This window comes from Syzygium oleosum, unplaced genomic scaffold, assembly GCF_021117445.2.
Source record: "Syzygium oleosum isolate NSW1041296 unplaced genomic scaffold, Sole_v2.1 Sole_v2.21, whole genome shotgun sequence".
In the NCBI taxonomy this organism is placed as follows: domain Eukaryota; kingdom Viridiplantae; phylum Streptophyta; class Magnoliopsida; order Myrtales; family Myrtaceae; genus Syzygium; species Syzygium oleosum.
Window position 1 is genome coordinate 4,101,942 of NW_026607505.1, and position 19,137 is coordinate 4,121,078.

General features: G+C 43.2%; 2 protein-coding genes and 1 long non-coding RNA gene across 4 annotated transcripts; 2 read left to right on the top strand and 1 right to left on the bottom strand.

Moving 5' to 3' along the window:
- The first annotated feature begins 1,668 nt into the window (after positions 1 to 1,668).
- On the top strand, positions 1,669 to 2,545 carry LOC130140734 (uncharacterized). 2 transcript variants are annotated; one of them, XR_008818732.1, is made up of 2 exons: positions 1,669 to 2,321; positions 2,429 to 2,545. It is a non-coding gene; the product is annotated as an uncharacterized LOC130140734 (long non-coding RNA). The 2 variants fall into 2 exon arrangements; XR_008818733.1 differs by having other exon boundaries at positions 1,669 to 2,290.
- A 3,452-nt stretch (positions 2,546 to 5,997) lies between these two features.
- Positions 5,998 to 9,191, bottom strand: LOC115671253 (zinc transporter 4, chloroplastic-like). Its single transcript, XM_030592767.2, has 5 exons — positions 9,036 to 9,191; positions 8,849 to 8,906; positions 8,129 to 8,538; positions 7,506 to 7,808; positions 5,998 to 6,490 (listed from the first exon to the last, which is right to left on the bottom strand). The coding sequence occupies exons 1-5, from the start codon at positions 9,048 to 9,050 to the stop codon at positions 6,035 to 6,037; spliced, it is 1,242 nt and encodes a 413-aa protein (XP_030448627.2). The 5' UTR covers positions 9,051 to 9,191; the 3' UTR covers positions 5,998 to 6,034.
- Positions 9,192 to 14,199: 5,008 nt separating this feature from the next.
- LOC115671318 (pathogen-associated molecular patterns-induced protein A70-like) lies at positions 14,200 to 15,447 on the top strand. The gene has a single exon (XM_030592855.2). The coding sequence runs from the start codon at positions 14,262 to 14,264 to the stop codon at positions 15,261 to 15,263; it is 1,002 nt and encodes a 333-aa protein (XP_030448715.2). The 5' UTR covers positions 14,200 to 14,261; the 3' UTR covers positions 15,264 to 15,447.
- The last annotated feature ends 3,690 nt before the right edge of the window (positions 15,448 to 19,137 follow it).

Genomic DNA, 19,137 nt, shown 5'->3' on the forward strand with positions numbered 1-19,137 from the left:
GCCATCTTTCCTTTATCTAAACCTAAGTAAATCAAAATGCTTACATAACCCACTACGGAAATGCGATTTTTTTTAAAAATTTAATATATTATGCTCACATTTCTCACTGATAATTAATGTCACATTAGATATATGACGTTCCCTCATATTGCTCTACAATCATGCAATACCTAGTAAAGATTAATACGTAACTTTCTAGTAGATTTCTTTCTTTCGAGATAATTAGCTCAACTACTGGTACATATAATATATGCTTGAATTAATTAGAGATTTGTTTAGCATGATTGATTAGATGAGAAATTCATTTTTACGCCGTATAAAGTTTAATCTTGAACATGATTTTCATGTCATCATATATTCTACAAATTAGATAGAACAACATTGAACGGATGAAAATAATTATACCTAAAATTTCTTTTATGTTTTGTAATTTGAGGAGCATAAACTTTATTCTGCAACGGCATCACTTTATATATGGTGTTTATTGGTGGTGGTATACATTTGGTTTACGTGCAAGAACTCGTGGTCTTACCATTCGAGCAATGGTGGCCGGCCAAAAAGCCTTTTTTTCGAGAAATGACAATGGCACGGATAAAAGAAAAATTCACTTGATATAATGTCCATGGTAAATGCCTTCTACTCTAATCACTTCTGATCGTCTCCTCACGCTGTCCTTTTCTTCTCCAAACCAGCCGTGGACAAGCGACATCAACCAACCTCCATTTCCGGCCACTCTTGGCCCTCGTCGAAGCACGGCCATCGTCAACAGCCACCACCGGTCATTAAAACACCAACGTCATTAGCAGCCACCGCCTGCCAGGACTGTTGGCCATCATCTCTCAAACTTCAGTCATTCAATGTTTATGAACACAAATATCACAAGAAGGCATAGCAAATGAACAAGAAAACGTGTGACAGTAAGAGGAGTTCACTCACGAACACGCATTTCTGGAAATTTTCAAGCACGACATCTTTGATCGAGCATTTGAGCAAACCATGAATACTTGTCCAGGGCAAACCATACATTTGTTTATCTTGTTCGCACATATATTATATGTATGTTGCACGTAAATCTCCTTTTGATTGTGCATATATTGCCCAACAGATAGTGGATAAAGAAACAAAAGCACACAACAAATGGGGGTGTTCTAGACAGCACAGTCAAGATTCCAATTCACGGAACTAAACAATCAATCTAAAGAAAATCCTTCACACGATCCACACAAGCTCTTGAAATCAGCTCGTGGAGAAAGTAATTGAGCTTTCAAGAAAAGGAGGAGCTCAGAAACTTCACAAACGACCCGCCAGAACAACAATTCAAGCGGAGGATAAGCTGCCACAGAAAAAGGAACATCTGAAAAAGCAGCTAAGGCATGAAAGAACAGACGGAAACCGAAATGGGAATTGAATTTCATCCATCTTTGGAAGCTGAACCGAAATCAATCGCAGGCACAGGACCTTCAAAAATAAAAACTTTTTTCATCGCTCGCCCTAGTCTCCCGCCGCACGTGGCCGCCGCCACGTTTCCACCGGTGAATGGACGTGCACCGCTGATAGAGCATGACCGTGTATGCAATATTTTCTCGAAAAGCTTTTCTCCAAAGGATCACGTCCTCGTAATTACCATCCCCGTTCTCTGTATCATGCTCTTTCTCTGTCTCTCTCCACTGTCTTTTTCTATTTTCCGGCGTCTTTTCCCTTCGAAACAGACGTGCTTCAAGTCAATTTGCCATATAGGGCCTGGACATGCATGTGCTCGCACACGCGCAGGTTCCAATGCCCAAACTTAGCTTACCTAAAGTGAGAAAGAGGGCTCTGCTTTGCTTTATTGGAATGTTTGCTTTGGCTTACTTCCTAGAGTACCATGTCGGAACAATCCATGCCCTTCGGCAGCTGGAGGTCTTTTTTTCAAGAAGAAAGGTTACTGGATTGGGGCTTTCCCCCTATAGGATTAGTAATTCTTCGTCCGTCTCGGCAGCAACTTGACCCGATTCTCTATTCAATTCATCCCTATCCCTATACGAGTTGATGTCAGGTGGAACCCTGAACTCTCAGGCGATGGCTTCAATTTCAAAGACAATATATGCGGAAATTCCGTTTCCGCATGGTGTCACGGCATCAAGCTATATTTAAGAAGAAGCAGGGGTCGTCGAACCAACATCTCCTCTCTCTCCCCTTACCCTGTTTCAAGATGAATCCCATGACAGAGTTTCTAAAGTCGCCATTGCTGGTTAAGTTCGGACTGCTGCTTTTGGGGTGCCTGGCGATAGTTGTGATCGCGGTAGTCCTGGTGAAAATCCTGAAGCCCTCCCGATATACCTGTAATCTAACTTCAGTTTTGGTGGCCAGCCGGTAATATCATCGTCTCTCTTGACTCTTGATTCGGATATTAAATTAATCTCTCTTTTTTCTTTTTTTTATTCCCTAGGCCGGGCGGATGGTGACACGAACTGAGGAGGAGTGAAGCAAAGATGAAGAATATTTGAATTTTGTGATTGTAATCTTGTGATTCAATTGCAAGGTTGATTATTGATTTTCTGAATATCATTACTATGTTCACTAGAGTGATTTTTTCCTTTTTTTTCACGTCACTTTCCTAAACCAAAGTTGTTGGTCCGCCATGTATTGATCTGGTACAGAACTGCAAACTGAGTTCAGATTCTCGTTCCTGTTTAAGCCGAGGCACTGATACTAAACTCTCTTCGCATTAGGAGAAGTAAGGGATAATCCTTCCTGTCACTTCGTCTCTCTCATGCGTCAACTCAAGTTAATATTGGTGTAATCTGAGTGTGTGCAACGGTGAAAGACGCCACGCACAGCAGCTTTCAATGGAACCCTATAAGAAGCCAACCTGCACAAGTTGTGCACGAAGCCCGCACGAGTTGTGCACGAATCCCGCACCAGTTGTGCACGAGTTGTGCTACCAAAGTCCCGAAACTAGCACCGATTCATTCTAGCGTGCTTAGCATTAGTTGTGATCTTGGTGGTGCTCGTGAAATCCGTCAAGCCCTCCAGAATGACCTGTAACCAAAATCCGTGGAAACTCGGGTTCTCCTTCAGTTTTGGCGATCTAGGAGGCCAGCGGGTGAGTAATTTCATCATCTCGCTTGATTCTTTGAATGGAACTTGATTTATTCTCTCTTTTTTTGTATTCCCTAGGCGGAGGACGAACTGAGGAGGAGTGGAGCAAGATGAATAGTAGATACATGTTATATCCACTATGTACGGATTTTCATTTTCTGAATGTCATTCAGCTTGGGTGATTGCTGAGTAACAGGAAAAGATGCCTAGTGTTTATCGTATCCATGGCTACTACTTGGAAAGAAAACGAGAAACAAGCGCTTTCTTATTTGCGCTTTTAACATTGTTGACCTTTTATAAAATCTTTCTCATGACTCGCATGTCATTGGAAATTGTAAAATTGATTACGATGATTGGGATAGAAACTTTGGAACCATATTGCATTGGTTTTGCTAAGGTCAGCTCACTGGGTGATTCCCTAGTAAAACCTTCACGTAGAGGTGATTAGCAGTCAACAGATAGAAAGCATGCATCAACCAATTCTTTGTACCAACTGGGGATCCAGTCATACACCATACTGATGTATAAATCTTTGATCGGACAGAACACAGTCCGATTGCACAGCACCAAATATAATTTAAACAACCTACCGGCATGAACTCACTAGGAGAGGATCTTATGAAGAACAAGTATAGAACACAGAAAAGAAGGGCCACGACGAAGTAGAAGGAGGCAAACTGACCGTGGATCTTCATTTCCCTAGAGCTAAAACAGATGAAAGAAGAGAGAAAATGGTAGGGAATGCAAATGTTTCTCGCTCCTTGGGAATTATATGCAAATGATTAGGCGGAGCAACTGAGGCTGACTGGGATCTCAACACAAGGAATAAAGAATTGGCTTGTTTCAATGTCTTTATTATCTTGTCTCTAACTTACATTGTCATGGCTTTCTTGTCTCAAGCAAAATTTTCCTTCGTAAAAATTTTCGGTGAATTGCCGCTGAATGTAGTTCAATGGAAGCATACTCCTGCGGATGAAATAGGAGACATCAAATGAGCTAATTATTAATGACTTAGGCGACAACTTTTAAGTTAGAGCAGTCTCTTGTACGGCGTTTTAGTGATGACTTTCTTGTTTCTTTTCCTTGATGAATTGCAAAACCAGATGGACCTGTTATGCTTGTGCTTCAGCTGCTAAAAGTTACTCTATTCTAGAGCCATGGGCTAACATCACATCTACCTCTCTCTCCACTGGATCAACGTCTCAATCCTTCCCCCAACAAGACCTGGGATAACTTGAAGGTTGCATGATAAGCAAGTTCTGCATGCGAAGTAGTAATAGCCTCATTAGGCTCTGTCCTGTTCTCCTGAACATATGCAGCGACTTGCTTTCTCATCATCGTTTCGCTATAGTTGCCCAAAATGTTAATCAAATTGAGAACGGGGTCAGGCCCTTCAGGTCTTAGACTCTCAGCACTTCAAGGTCAAAGAGAAAAGACCGTTCAAGTTCAATCTACCGATAAAGTTGACATGGTAGGCCAAGCAGACAGAAAATAGGACATATTCGTGATCCGCATTCTTTTTGGTAAGGTCTAAGTTACGTTCTACTGTACAAGGTTCATTGAAGTGATTTTATTCTCAATGACTAAAGAAATTGAAAGCCAGATAAAGACTCTCATCTAAATTGGCAAAAGTATAATAGGTTTAGGACTTTTTAAACAATTTTGGGAAAATTGCTTCTGGTTTAGATGAGTCTTCATCTAGCTTTCAATTTCTTTAGTCATTGACAATTTTCCCCGATTTAGACACACATCTAAATGCTCATTAAGAAACAGAGGACGGTGGGCACCGGCTTTGTGATCTCCAACTGAGTGAAAGGTAGTATACGGAGTAGCAGAATTACTATAGCGCGGAAGAGCCCGCTTTCAGGAACGAACTCCACCACCACCGGTGATCTTTGCACCGTAGCTGGACATAGCACAGGATGATCGATATTTTGGCATTGAGGAGGAGAAAGCAGAGGAAGACCAAGAATGTAAAGCTCTTTCTTCGAGATAGCGTCCAAAAGGGGGTCAAATTCCATTACATTGGCGAGAAACGAAAGAATGCCTCCGGTTAATGCCAAGATCGAGAACACAGTGTCTCGTACCATGGCTGCTTGGGGACTTTGCTTTTCTTTTCGCTGTCATACATGGAAGTCCTTATCTATAGAACTTCTCGAACCTAATAGCATGGCACAGTACGAAATTGCACTGGAGGATTTGCAGCTCAGATCAGTTCATTCAGCACGAAGAGGATGGGTCAAGACAACGTAATTAAAGATGAATCCTACTTGCGAAGCATTCTTCTTCCATTAAGTACTCGCCGAGCATTCTCAACGAGCACACTCTTCATGATATTTACTTTAGAGTCAGCATAAGAAGCAAATGACAGTTAAAGTCCGTTTTCTGCATCATAACGAGAATTCACACCCGCAGGAAGGATTCACCCGACGTAGAAGCATGGATCATACTCTCTTGTCTCAACATGGTCAAGTGAATTTGTCTTGCTCTTGATAAGTTCAGTAGAAGTATTTCTTGAGTAGCATCTGTGAGGAACAACGAAGGGCCTGGGCGACATGATGATTTACGTTCAGATTCAAGAAAAGGCTCACGACCGACACTTTTTGGTTTTCATTTTTGCTTTCTTTTCCCATTTCCTTAGTTGCAAAATCCAATGCGATTCTAAATTTTGCATCATCTGCTAGGACCCTAGATTCCTACCCCCAAATTGTCATCTTCACGAGTTCTTGGTGGAGATAATGTATGGGTTCATAGAGCATAGAATTGCTGAACTCGATGAGTCAGTGTTTCCACCAGGACAAATGGCACGCTTACCTTCTCATCGACTCTCTCCAAATTCAAAACAATTTGAAACACATAAGGACCAACTTTGCAGAGAGAGGGGAAGACGGGAGGAAGTGAAGAAAGAAGAGAAAATGAGGGCAAAAAATAATTAGCAGTAATCTTAATGAAATCAAGCCCAGATGGCAAGTAAAGACATCAATCCCGCACCAAGAAAGAGCATTAAATAAGACACTACTTGAAGTCTAAAGTTGCAGCTCATCCTTTTACTCAAAAAGTCGGCAGCAATCAGGTCGACCAAGGCCATGTACACCAAGATGCCGGCTGACATGCAGTCCAATATACCTTCGGTGATCAGCGCTCCGACGCTGTAGGGATTGTAGGATGAAGCGATCGCGGTTCCCGCAGCGATCCCTGCAGGAGTTGTTATGGCAAAGAAACAGGCCATAATAGTGGCCGGGAGAGTTTTAAATTGGGCTTGGGAAATGCAACCTCCGAGTGCAAATCCTTCAAAGAACTGATGAAAAGAAAGTGCCGCTATCAGTGGTCTTATAGTACATGGGCTCTGCGAAACACCGAGGGATATACCGATAATTACTGAGTGTGACACTATTCCAAGCTCCAAAACCTACAGAACAGAGGCGGGGAAATTCAAAAAGAATTAAGCGCACCGTTAATATTTTTTTCTGGGCGAAGGCTGGAGGGATAATACCAAAAATAGCATAAATTAGTCATCTGGAGATGATATGTAAACTTGTAAAAGCATAAAACAACGTCTATCGTGACATTTGCAGAGAGTATCTGACGTGATCATTCACTTCTCTTCCAATAATACCCTGTCCAATCGCCATGTTTACAAGTCAAGTCTACTTCCATTTGATTATCTATTAACTTTGATGCTCGATCTAAATGCTAAGTTTTCAACAATTGCAAAGTAGTTCGGTGGAGAGTACAGTTTAATTGTGGCAAATCAACTCTGTAATCTCCAATCAGTCAAGCTCACAAGTCACAATTCAAGCCTGTTTGGTCATTAGTACAAAGGCTTCTTGAAATTCAACAACTCCTAGCTAATAGGAGCAAAAAGAGCCACCCAAGTCACCTACCCCACAATTCATTGCATTATGTGGGACATACCGAATGATTGAATATGTTACTCCTTTTTTGCCTAAAATTGAAGGACTGCAAGTTCAACCCTTCATCCAAAACCACCACCATCATGTCTAATTCGCCAATACCAAAATTACCTTCACATGATAACAAAACCACAGAGTTTGACCTAAACAGGATGGCCAAAAGCTGCCAAATTAAACAGCCCTAATTAATCATTCCGGTTTCTCAAGAAAATTAATGGCAGACAAATTACCCACTAACATTATGGATCACATCAAGCACAAAATCTGTGTTGTCCCAATTTGTTTATCTTTTATTATCTTTCGTCAGGGGCTAATTCTAAAGTTCAATATGACTTGAGACAGGAGAAAAACATGAAACTCGTGAAATATTCCAAACATACCACATTATGATCTAGCAAGGAAAGCTCCGAGACACCCGTAGACCAGCAATAATGAGCTCTAAAACAACCATCAACAAATGCTAAAGCCAAACCCTCCATCCAAACAACACATGGAACATAAGAGATTTACCTGAGAAACGACGACATGCCGGGCATGACCATCCCCTTCTCCATCCCCCAGTCCATGTGAGTGCCCGTGCCCATGACCATGATCATGAGAGTGTAAGGGTTCCGTCAGGTTCCCATCACATGCGCCCTGTCCCTGAGAATGGTTATGTCTGTGGTGAGCTGCATGCGCATGCATTCCCACGATGTGCATTCCACCGCCTTCTTCTTCTCCAAATACCTTCCCCTCAACTGCAAGTAGACCTGACTCGAGACTTGTATCCACAGATCCAACTCGACCTTGTTCCTCACTTGTTTGAGTCAAACCCTGTTTTTACATTGTTCAAAGAAGGATGTCAGATACTATCGATGAGCCATGAACGCAATTCTAAGCAATCAAGAGCACGAAGACCCACTGAAACAACACAGACACGTTGATGACGTACTCAGATTGTTACCTTATGAGTCAACCTATGATTTCTTCTTATTAACGAGAATGAATAACTAATGCTTCTTTCTTCCTTCGTCTAAATATAAGAAATTGACATATCCACGAATCAGAAATTTATATCTGTTAAATGATCACCGATACTTGTCTGAAATTGATCTGAACAAGACAAACTTACAAATGAAACGCAAGAAAAGTACCTGCTTTCTCTCATAATACTGAGTCCCCACAAAATCGACAAGAAGGGTTGCTAAGGAGGCCATCATGGCAAAGAACCCAGCAAATGGGAATTTCGACCAAGGGTATTCAGGCAAGCACGGATCTGAGAGTGCTGATGTTCCACCCGACAGCATGTGGACGAATCCCGTGGCAAGAATTACACCAGCAGCAAAGGCCTTGGCTGCCACAAAAATGCTCCCATCGGTGCGGAGAAACTTCCTGCGCTTCCCGACCAGCGGAATCGCAATTCCACAAACGCCAGCCACTAGAATCGATGCCATGGCGACGAATTTGAGCGTGAAGGCAACCGAATCATCGCGGCAAGACTCTAATTCTATCGACTGGCAGCTGGCGTTAAACTTGAAAGGAGCTAGAGAATGGAAAAGGAAATCTGTTTTGAAACCAAAGCAAACAATTTCAGTCCCCTAGATTGTATACTAGAGGCAATACCGATTTACAAATCATATTCGAGTTTCCAGCGTGTTTTTACATCTCACAAGATGCAAAAATCCAGTCAGACGAACAAATTCAGTCACGGGTATTCATAAAAGAACTGCCTTTGGGGCAACCAACTCCAGTCCAATGAGAGCACTCGGCCCAATCAACATATACACACACCCAACAAAAGCTAAAAAGACAGGGCACGGCAATAAAAGCTCGCGAATTTCCCAACTAAACAGCCTCAAAATCCCGAAATTCACCTGTATAAGCCCTAGGCTTCGACATCGGACGATCGAGGAACAGCATCTCCGAGAGTTCCTGACAAAAGGGGGCCGAATTGAATTCAGTCAAACGACACCCAGAACACACGAACCACGAATTGCGCATTACACACGCGCGCGCACGTACCCAGGAAACAGAACTAGGTTCCCCCCACCCCATACATACCTCGAAGGAAAGCATGGACCGGAAGACGCGTTCCCGGGCGGCTTCACCCGAGCCGGGTATCGATCGCCGCGGGACGCGATCGATGCGCAAGCGGGAGGAGAGCCCGGTGCCGGCGCCGCGATGACAGGGGGAAGGAGGAGGAGGAGGAGCATGGGGGAGAGGAGCTTATATACGTAAGGAAAGACGCGACGGAACTGGGTGGGGGGGGGGGGGGAGACGGCGATGGGGGGAGTGTGTCGACATAGTTGCCGAGGCGTGAGGGCCACGGAGGGGGAAGGGAGGAGGGGAGCGTGCGCTTCTGGGGAGGACAGACAGAGGGCCGATGTCGACACTTTTCGTACATGTTAATGTCATTCGGTCCGAAAAGTCTCTTTTGGGCGGGGGGTGTGTTCTTCTGCGCTTTTTCCTATTTTTATTACCTTTTTTCCATTTTTTTTCTCCTTTTTCTTCTCCTTTCGTGTTTTTTTTTCTTTTTTTTGGTGCTGCGGCATGTTGTTGTTCGTCGGCTCGTGGGTAAATGATAAAAGTTAAACGGAGTAATTGCGCCACGTCAGCCAAAGGCGTAGTGTGGGCCCACCCCCCCCCCCCCCTCCGGGGTTGCCTTTTTTCCATAGCGGGGATTTGGCAATTGATCCTCCAATGCTTTTCGCAAGGAAATCTTTTTTGGCATTCGTATCTGGAATTTTCTTTTTGGTAAGGAACTGAAATGCAGATGAATCTCTAGAAATCAAACGCCCCAATTTTGCCACCTAACAAAGTACGTTAGTAAGTACGTTAGGAAGTGGCCGTGAATAGAACGCGGGGGGTTCTTATTTATTCCAAGATTGGCAAGCTAATCGGCAAGACTATTTCCTCTCCCGAAGCGCTTTAAATTGAAAATAATAACTCCAGGATGTTCCGATATCTTTTAGTAAAATGGGGCATTACCGTCTTTTTGATTGACAAGTTCAGTTATCACTTTCGAGTCCATCTCAATGATGATCTTATGAAAACCGTGTTGCTTGGCAAAGTTAAGTCCCAATCATAGTGTCAAGAGTTCTGATTCATATGACGAACGTGTTCCAACGAAAGAGACAAAAACCTCCTAGCCAATTGCCCCTTTCATTTCTGAATAAATAAACATCCTGCGCTTTTAAATCCAGGGTTTTATGTATAGTTCTAATCCATTGTTTTTTTTTTTAAATTCAAGTCCTTACGAAAGATGTCTAGATTCTATGAGTTGAGATGATTTACTTCTTGAGTCAATTCACACTTCATCGAGTCTCGTGTGTGGTTCTAGTCCATTATTAGATATCGATACGACTTTCGATCAAATATTATGGGAAATGCGGGATTTGACTTTTACACCGGAGGTGATCAGATCCCGAGTCTAACGACCCGTGACGTCTACCCAAGCCGAGCTGTCTCAAAGGGCGAATCATGTGTGTCCGACCGAGCAATTCTCTTATGTACTTCCCTCGAACACTCACCCATTCATCCCAAAACAATAAGAAAAAAAATAAACAGGTGCTTCTCTCGTTCTACCAAGCTTTTCCAAGCCGTTCGTGTTTATCTGGGGCTGCAAAATGACTCACACCCGACACGCCCTTTTTCCATGGTCATCTCCTTTTGCTTTGTAATAACCTTGAATACCTTGAGCAATTCAGCTTAACAAATCCCATCAATCCATGCAAATCGCAATAAGTCTCCGCCGGACGAGGTGGTTGATGACCCACGAGACGGCCCCGGGTCTCGCGGCGCCCAAGCCCCAACCGGATGCCGGTTCTGCCTTCAAAGAGGGAATAGGCACATGATGTGCCGTACAAGAAGGTTTAGTCGATGAAGTGCAAGCAAACTATCTCGCCTGCAACCTGCAGGGCAAGTACTCCTTAAGGCGGGCCATCGGATCGGACGAGGAACTTGCAACGTGTTGAGTTCGAGTGCAAGGTCGTCATGCTCATGGAATCGTTAGAGAAAATAAACGAGGAACAATAAAGACACTAGAAATTTATATGGTTCAATCCTTGTATTGATACCTATTTTACAAGAAGAGCTAGTAACAAATAATTCGCTAATGATCGGAAAATCAGAATTACAATCACTCACACGCTCGAGTTGGAGCGCTTCTCACACTTATATTAAGCCTAAATTCATAATATTTACAAATAAATAACTTAATTGGACATAAAATTCACGGCACAAATTACCGTGTGTTCAAGTGCTCCTGTGCGTCTCAAGAGTACTCTCCACACGGTTTCTTCTAGAAACATCCCGTACGTTTCATCTTTTGGTTTTCCCCTTCTTGCGGGTTCCATGTGCGGCCCAAAATGTATGCGGCCAGGAGATGTCCATTTACTATACGTCTTTGAAGAGGTCTACTCTCACATGGTCAAACCTTGTATAAAAAGATTTAGACTTTCTTAACCGACAAACAGAGACTTCCCCTAAACCCAAAAAAACACGTCTTTGTACACATATCATGTTAATATTCCCTTCAAGATAAATTTTCTCGTTCAAATAGGAAAGTGAGATTTCTTTCCTGATAGATTCGGTTTAATAATCAATCTACATCCTTCAATCGAACCGGAATCTCATACTCGCCTCAAACTCGATTTATGATTTGACAATTTTACACATTGGCTCAACATTTAAAGTCAAGTCATAGTACTCATCATCTATGCCGGCTTACCCAATGTCACGACGGGCGGTCGCTCTTTACAGACATCAATTGAAGCTTAAGCTCCGCCCAAGAAACAAGCTTAGTCATCATACCTGTGGTGGAGTTCTCTGCTTAGCACCACTTGCCAGCGTAAACAAGTACCCTACCAAAAACCTACACTCGTCCAAGATCTGAATCCACAAAACCTATGGTCTCACTACGATTGTCGTCCCTCGTAAACACTAGACCAACAACTATTGTCCCCTTTAAATATATGAGGATCCACTTCACAGCTTCCCAATGAGTTTTACCAAGACGCTTCATATAAAAGCTAACTATGCTCATAACTTGTGAAATATCATGCCTAGTATATACCATGGCATACATAATACTACCAATTGCCCTAAAATAAACAACAAGGGACATATGCTCCTCCTCCTTCTCAGTCTGCAGTAGGAGTGTGCAATAGGAACCACCTGAACTGGGAATCGCTTGGACCAGATCGAATCAGCCGATTTTAGGCGGTTCCTAGGGGCGTCGGTTCCGGTTCCCGATTCCATAAAATTGGTATCGATGACGGGTGGTCCGGTTCCCGATTTTGGGGTGGGAACCGAACCGCTCAAACTAGACCGAATTTTCATTTTATTTCTTAAAGAACAGCAGTTTGTAAAGTGTAAATCTAACAATCATCTCTTTCTCTATTTGCCTCTTAGTGTCTCACGCCTCCTCTTTTCCTCTCTTGCCCTCTCGGCTCCTCACTGTCACACTAAAGGAACACATAAACATCCTCTCACTGGTCTATCTTGTTTGCACATTCGTTTCATCGATTTCAAGTCGTCGTAGCCTCCACCGGCCATCGCCATTCACCGATTCGGAGTCGCACAGAAACTACTCTGTCTTGCTCTATTTTTTGCTGAAAGTGTGCGAAGAGTTCTACTTCGACTCGATTCCTTTTTCGCCGACTCCGATTCCAGCTGATTGATACTGTTATAAAGTTCCCATCACCGATTAAGTCGCTGTTCGTGGCCTTCAATTGCATTTCCAAGGTAGCATTCGTGCTTTGTCTCTACTCTTTTACATGCAAAATGGAGGCCGAGCGTTATGGTGGCGTTTACGTGAAAATCGACTACATCTACAGCCTTTTTAATAATCCGAGATTGTATTATTGCTGGTTGTTATGATCTAAAATGTTTAGTTGTTTTACATTTACATCGAAGATCTATGGCTGAGTCGCCCATTATATGTTCGATGATACTCCCGAATGACATTTAAACGCATGTTTGTTGAAAGAATGGAGTTCAATAATCATTCCTTTTAGTATATGGTCTTGTATCATTTAAACACATAGGAATTTAATGTGTTCAACACGTTTGAAGAATGGGAATTATTGTGAATCCACTGGATCTGTAGGACTGCCCGAGAACCAGTCCTCCTGGTCCAATTCCCAGTCATGGGTGGGATTGGACCGGATCAGGAACCGATTATCCTTAGTTTACGGCGATAATTTATCATAAAGTTTAAAGTACTTCACTATACATGTATTCACAGATTTTGCTAACTGCATATTAATGCACGCCACGCCAGCTGGTGAGATGGCACTTGCAAACCACTTAATATTTTCTCCATTCTCTTTCGTTCTTAGCCACGTCTTTCCTAATTTATCTGTTCTTTTTTGTTCTTGCTTGCATTCCACGGGTGCATAACAACCCGCTAGGGTTTCGCGCTGAACAACTATCAATTTTTGTCTTCCACTTCACTGATTGTCCACCTTCATCCCTACTCAGACAATAAGGTTTTGCCGACCCTCGCGGGATGGTCGTGAGGGTTGGTCGGCCAGTACACACTGGCGGCAAGGGTGGCACCCCTTCCACCTAGACCGCGCCACCCGGACGGCAGCAACAGTCGCCGGTAGAACCACCCCTCCACTCACGCTGTCTCTTCGCTCCCTCCCTGTTCTGGTCTCTTCTTCTTTTTACATTTTAATTTTGTTGAGGTGATCGTATCTCATCGACAAATGCGAGTTCAGCGTGATTAAGCTGGATCGCAACGTCAGCTAGAAGGACCAAATGGTTCGATTCACCAAATTCAACGTCGAGTGCGCATTCGAGGACCAATTTCGCCATCACTCCCCAGCTCTTCCCCCTTTCGCACTGTTCCAACTTCAACGAATGAGTGCGGCCCAATTGGATCAAATGAGCCCACGAACTACTTGACTCTTTTTGGTCAACAAGTGCTTTTTATCAGGCCCAGTACAAGGCTCATCGTTCTCGAGACTGTCGAATGGTCCCAAAGGTGTAGTCTCCGTCGCCCCTTACCCAAAGCGCCATCACCAGTTCACCACCACCCTACCTTTTTTCCATCCGCTTCTCCCGCCGTTTCTCTTTTGTCCGCTTCTCCCAGACAACCCCCACTTACGCTCCTCCACGTGTTCCTGCGCACACTGTCGCACGTCAAAGCCACCCCCCAAGCTAAGAGAAATATAGCTGAAATAACTCAAACCCCAAAAGAGGAGAAAGGAGAGTCTCTACTGACCTCTTCACCTTCAATTCAACATCTCTGTGTCTCTCTCTCTCTCTCTCTCTGGAGCCATGCTTGAAGAATCAGTGGCTAGTGCGCCGTCGATCTGGGCGACCATGAACAGCTGGTTCACGCCTAGCGTCTTCTTCGTGCTCCTCAACCTCATGATTGGTACCATTTTCATCACCTCGAGCCTCAGCTCCCACAAGCCCAAGGAAGAAGAGCAGGAGCCGCACCAACAACAACAACATCAGCAGCAACACCAGCAGCATTACGAAGAGAGCCCAAGACCCCAGCAACTCGCCAGATCTCCATCAATGCTGCAGAGGCTCAAGTCCATCAGCTTGTACAGCTACAGATCCCAAGAACCCAACACCCATTTTGGCAAATCCCCTGAAATGGAGACCCATTATGGGTTCTTGCAGCAAAGCCCCGAGCTTGGGCAAGAACAAGAGGCGGAGAGCGAAAAGGAGACGCCTTTCTTGACCAGATCTCCTTCGATGCTGGACAGGCTCAAGTCCTTCAATCTCTACAAGTACGTGTCCCAAGAAGCCAGCTTTTCACCGACCCATCTCAGCTCTGAGCAACCGCATGAGCCAGAACAACACAGAGCCCAAGCTGAGGAGGAAGAACAAGTTGACCCAGCTGGAGATGAAGAACCAGAAGAGCAAGAAGAGCAAGAACTGGAAGAAGTTGAAGAAGAAGAGGAAGAGGAAGAGGTTGAACAGAGTCTTGATAATGTGTACAGTCAGCTGAAGGAGAATCAGGTCGAGAGGACCAAGTCCGACACCCAACCGGCATCAGGCGAGATAATGCCCAAGCTCCCGGCGAAAATATATAAATCCGCGAGCGTCAAGTCCGCTTTCGCGCATTTCGAAGAGGACGACATTGTGGAGGCGCGCCGGCCGGCGACGACGAGGGAAGCGAAGGGCAAGGCGAGCCACGAGGTGGACGAGGAGGTCGATGCCAAGGCCGACGATTTCATCAACAGGTTCAAGCAGCAGCTGAAGCTGCAGAGGCTGGACTCCTTCATGAGGTACAAGGAGATGATCAGCAGAGGGAATGGCAAGTAAGAGCAAAAGGCTGTGTACCTTTCCTTTGAGGGGGGGTTTCAATTCTACGATCCTGGTGATTCTGTATCTTAGGTTGTTTCTTGTTTCATGGGTGGTGGTGGGTGGTGTAGATTGAAGTTTGATTATCATGGTGGTTGTTGAACTTTCCGTTCAAGGACAAGTAAATAGCGCCTGCCTTATATCAGCTTCTTCTTCTTCTTCTTCATCATCATCATCATCATCATCATCATCATATGGTTGGTTTGATTATTCCACTATTAGCATCATTTGTGCTTTAGATTTGGAGGACGGGTGAAAAAGCAGAAGTGGGGGTCTTTCAGAAGTGGGGTCATTCGTCCACTGGTGAACTGGCTCTGCTGTTCCTTCTTTGGATGCTTTGGGAGGGGAGCTGGAAAGGCAATGGTGGATTGGGTTCAAAACCTGAGCCAGTTCCATTCTCGTGTGCATGTTTGTTTTTAATTGCGTTCATGCTCCGCACGGAACTGTAATGTCGTTCATAAATTTTTAATTTATGTAAATATGATCTTAAATTTTGATTAAATGTGTAATGAGATCCCTAAATTTTAATTTGTTCCATGAATTGGTTTGTAGACTATAGAGAATATTTAAGGACGGTTTTGCATGTTGAATCAAAATTTAAAGATTATATTAAATAAATTAAATAATTCATGGGCAACATTATAAATAGGACCAAAATTCATGATTAATTTTGTCGTTTTTCCTAAAAAGAAATAACTTGGTGCGCCTAACGTGTCACATGGTTTCTCCGCTTTTTGTGGGTACTTTTAGAATTACCGGAATTGAATACGAACATGGACCCGTCGGAGCTGTGTAAACCTACCAAGATGCTCACAGATTCTTTTAATCAGTGTATGGGAGCATCAAGCAGTGGGCTCGATGTGTATAACCTACTAACCTTCGGTCTCCGTCAACCTTAAATCCCGTTCAATATGGGATTTATCGAAAGTTACAAAAGATCAGCAAATGGAAATCAAACAAAGTGAAGCCGTTTCGACCACGCGCAGCACGTGGAGGTTTGGACCCGACCAGCGTATCCCACCCGGACCGGTTAATATTGAAAAAGGTTGCGAACGGGATTTAGGGTCGGTTTGTTTCGCAGAAAATAAACGATTTGGAAAATATATTTCTAAAAATATTGGTTATATCACTTGGAATAATTAGCCAACAAAAAATATTTCATGATCGACAATAATTTATGCCCAAATTTTTTCATGGACAATGAAAATATTTTCCGTTCAATACATCTTTTAAACGATACAAGCGGCTGTATTTAGGAGAATGCTTTCGAAAACTTTGAGTTTTTTGCGAAACAAATGGACCTTGTTTCACGGTAAATAAACAATTTTGAAAGACACTTTCGTCAAAACGATCGCATATTTTTTTATTGACTAATTATCCCGAGCGATTATTTTCAAGAAAATATTTTCATGAAACAAATATAGTCTAAAATGCTGATATCATGGTGAATTTGTTTCGATTGAAATCGATTACTAAAAATTGATAACCGCGTCTTAATATCTTCCATGCCACTGTTTCGTGTAGATAATAGCATCCATGTTGCACGACATTATTGATGCGTGGTGCCCCGTCACTATTTGTAAGCACGCGTATCATGCCACATTGCGCAACCACAACACATACCCTTTCAAAATAACGCAAGTTATCTGAATGGTTGCATTGAGCCCTTTGACAGTCGGTACAAAAAAACTTATTCAGATAAATTTTATTTTTTGTCAATACGTTTGTTACCCCAAATTATTCATCCGAAAAAAGAAATCCAATCTAGACTGGTTCGAGTAGATTCCGAGCCATCGAGTTCATTATCAGAATGGGTTCCGGACTCCATTTAGAAATCATCTCACGTTGTGACACGGGACATCCGATAAATACCTAAAAATTTGTCATCTAGAATCTACCCTCCCCGTGATCTTGTGCAAGGAAAAGTCGCCGACGACCTCGTCGACCGATCAAAGCTTGTGAACTCGAATCGTTGAATTGTGAATCCTGTCAGTCATCCGATCTAAGACTTGTCGACCTCGATCATCGGCTTTAAACACGAGAAATGTTTTATTTTATTTTTTTATTTTGCTCACCGCAATATAGACTCAACCCCTAGCATTGGGTAATTGGTACAAAAAAAATGGATTTGGGTAGCTTGCAAGTTGCAAGGAGCTCCACTGGTTCAAATCTTTCCATTCATTTCTGTGGGCGTGGCCGGATCCTGCAGTACGAAATCGGATCCACCGGCCCACCTCCTCAATCATACCCATCCTCCATTTACCCAGAAAAAGAAAAAGAGAAAAACGACAGAGCCGAAAAATCTGCCAATTTCATCTTTTATGTCGCTCTCATGCATCAAACTTGTGGCCACATATATTTGGTTGAGAGGAAATAATATTATCGGTTCTACGCTTAATATGCGGATACTAATTCAACTCTAAACTTTTCATAATCATAAAGATTCATGCGAAATTTCAATCTAATCATCCCAGTCAATTTTCACCAGAAATCGATAGCACGGCGGTGTGTCACGTAGATCGGCCGGCGATAATTGAATTGTCATGTTAGCGATTTCCGGCTAAAATTGATCAGAATGATTATATAAGAATTTCACGCAAAAATTTATGGCTAAATTAATAAATTTAAAAATTTAAGATTAAATTGACATCCGTATAATAAATTTAAAACTGAATTCGTAATTGCGATCGTGCAACTCCCGAAACTCTTAATCAAATTGTACGGCAGAAATTTATTTGAATTGGCTTTGATTAATGGCAGTATCACCATCACGTGAATAGTTTTGATGTTCTGGCTTCCAACCCAACCATCGCGCGTCCCACCGTTCATGATTGCTTGACCAAATTTGGCCGAAGATAGCGCCTCGACTCGACCGTCGCGGATCCCATCTTTTGTCTTGCTACGTTAGAACTGGGCAGCAAAGCGAGCGACATTTGACGGTCCCTGTTTTTTCAAATTGGAAGGCATTAACAACACATGTTAATCGGTCCGTTTTGCTTCCTCTCTATAGTCTAGGGTTCTCCCTTGGACGTATCCATCCGAGCTACTCCTGCTCGGAAAATGGATTTCGCCGCCGCCGCTCGACTGATGGTGATCGTTGACGGTTCCGATTTCATGCGGGCCAATTGTAGTCCGCGACACGAACCCGAATGACGTGAATAGTAATCACACAAAACACAAAATATATCGTTTCGAATTCTTTTGGTGGAAACTTTTCTTTCCTACGTATATGACGATCGCGAAGAGGTAAAAATGTGTACCTCATATTCGTGTTTAAAGAAGTGGTGGTTAGTGGGGTGGGTCCATGAGAGGGTGGAATCTTGGACCGACCTTAATTTATTGCCTAGGTCCCGTCCATTAAAAAAAAAATACCCACGCTATTACGAAAAATCATCTATTTGCTTTTCGAAAATGCTCCAAAAGCCAAAGCGGAGAGAAGGCATTAGGCTTTGTAAAGGCGAAATTTCAACTCGGAGTGAGCAAATTTCCTTCAACCAAAATGCCATTTTCAACAAGGGGACTTTAGAATGTCAATACTGCTTTATAAAGCATTCCCGAATGCTATTCTAAATGCTGTCGCCCGAACTTCATCCAGATTTATCACGAATTGTTGTGGGACGGGTGGGGCTAGGCAGCCTGCCCGCCATCAGGTCATGATTAGGTCTAGTTAGTAGGGATGTGCAATAGGAATCACCTGGACCGGACCGACCAGCTCTGAATGGTTCCCAAGAGCGCTTATTCGATTCTCGATTTCATTCTAAGGTGGGAATTAGACCACTCGGACCGGATCGATTTTTTTTTTTTATTTCTTAAAGAATAGTAGTGTGTAAAATGT

Bases quoted from the DNA above. Each gene is read 5' to 3' on its own strand.
- LOC115671318 (XM_030592855.2), top strand. From the start codon at position 14,262: ATGCTTGAAGAATCAGTGGCTAGTGCGCCGTCGATCTGGGCGACCATG.
- LOC115671253 (XM_030592767.2), bottom strand. The intron at 8,539-8,848 runs GTGAATTTCGGG...GTTTCAAAACAG, and splicing joins GAAGCCTAGGGCTTATACAG to ATTTCCTTTTCCATTCTCTA. The intron at 6,491-7,505 runs GTAAATCTCTTA...TCTGTTCTGTAG, and splicing joins GGCATGTCGTCGTTTCTCAG to GTTTTGGAGCTTGGAATAGT.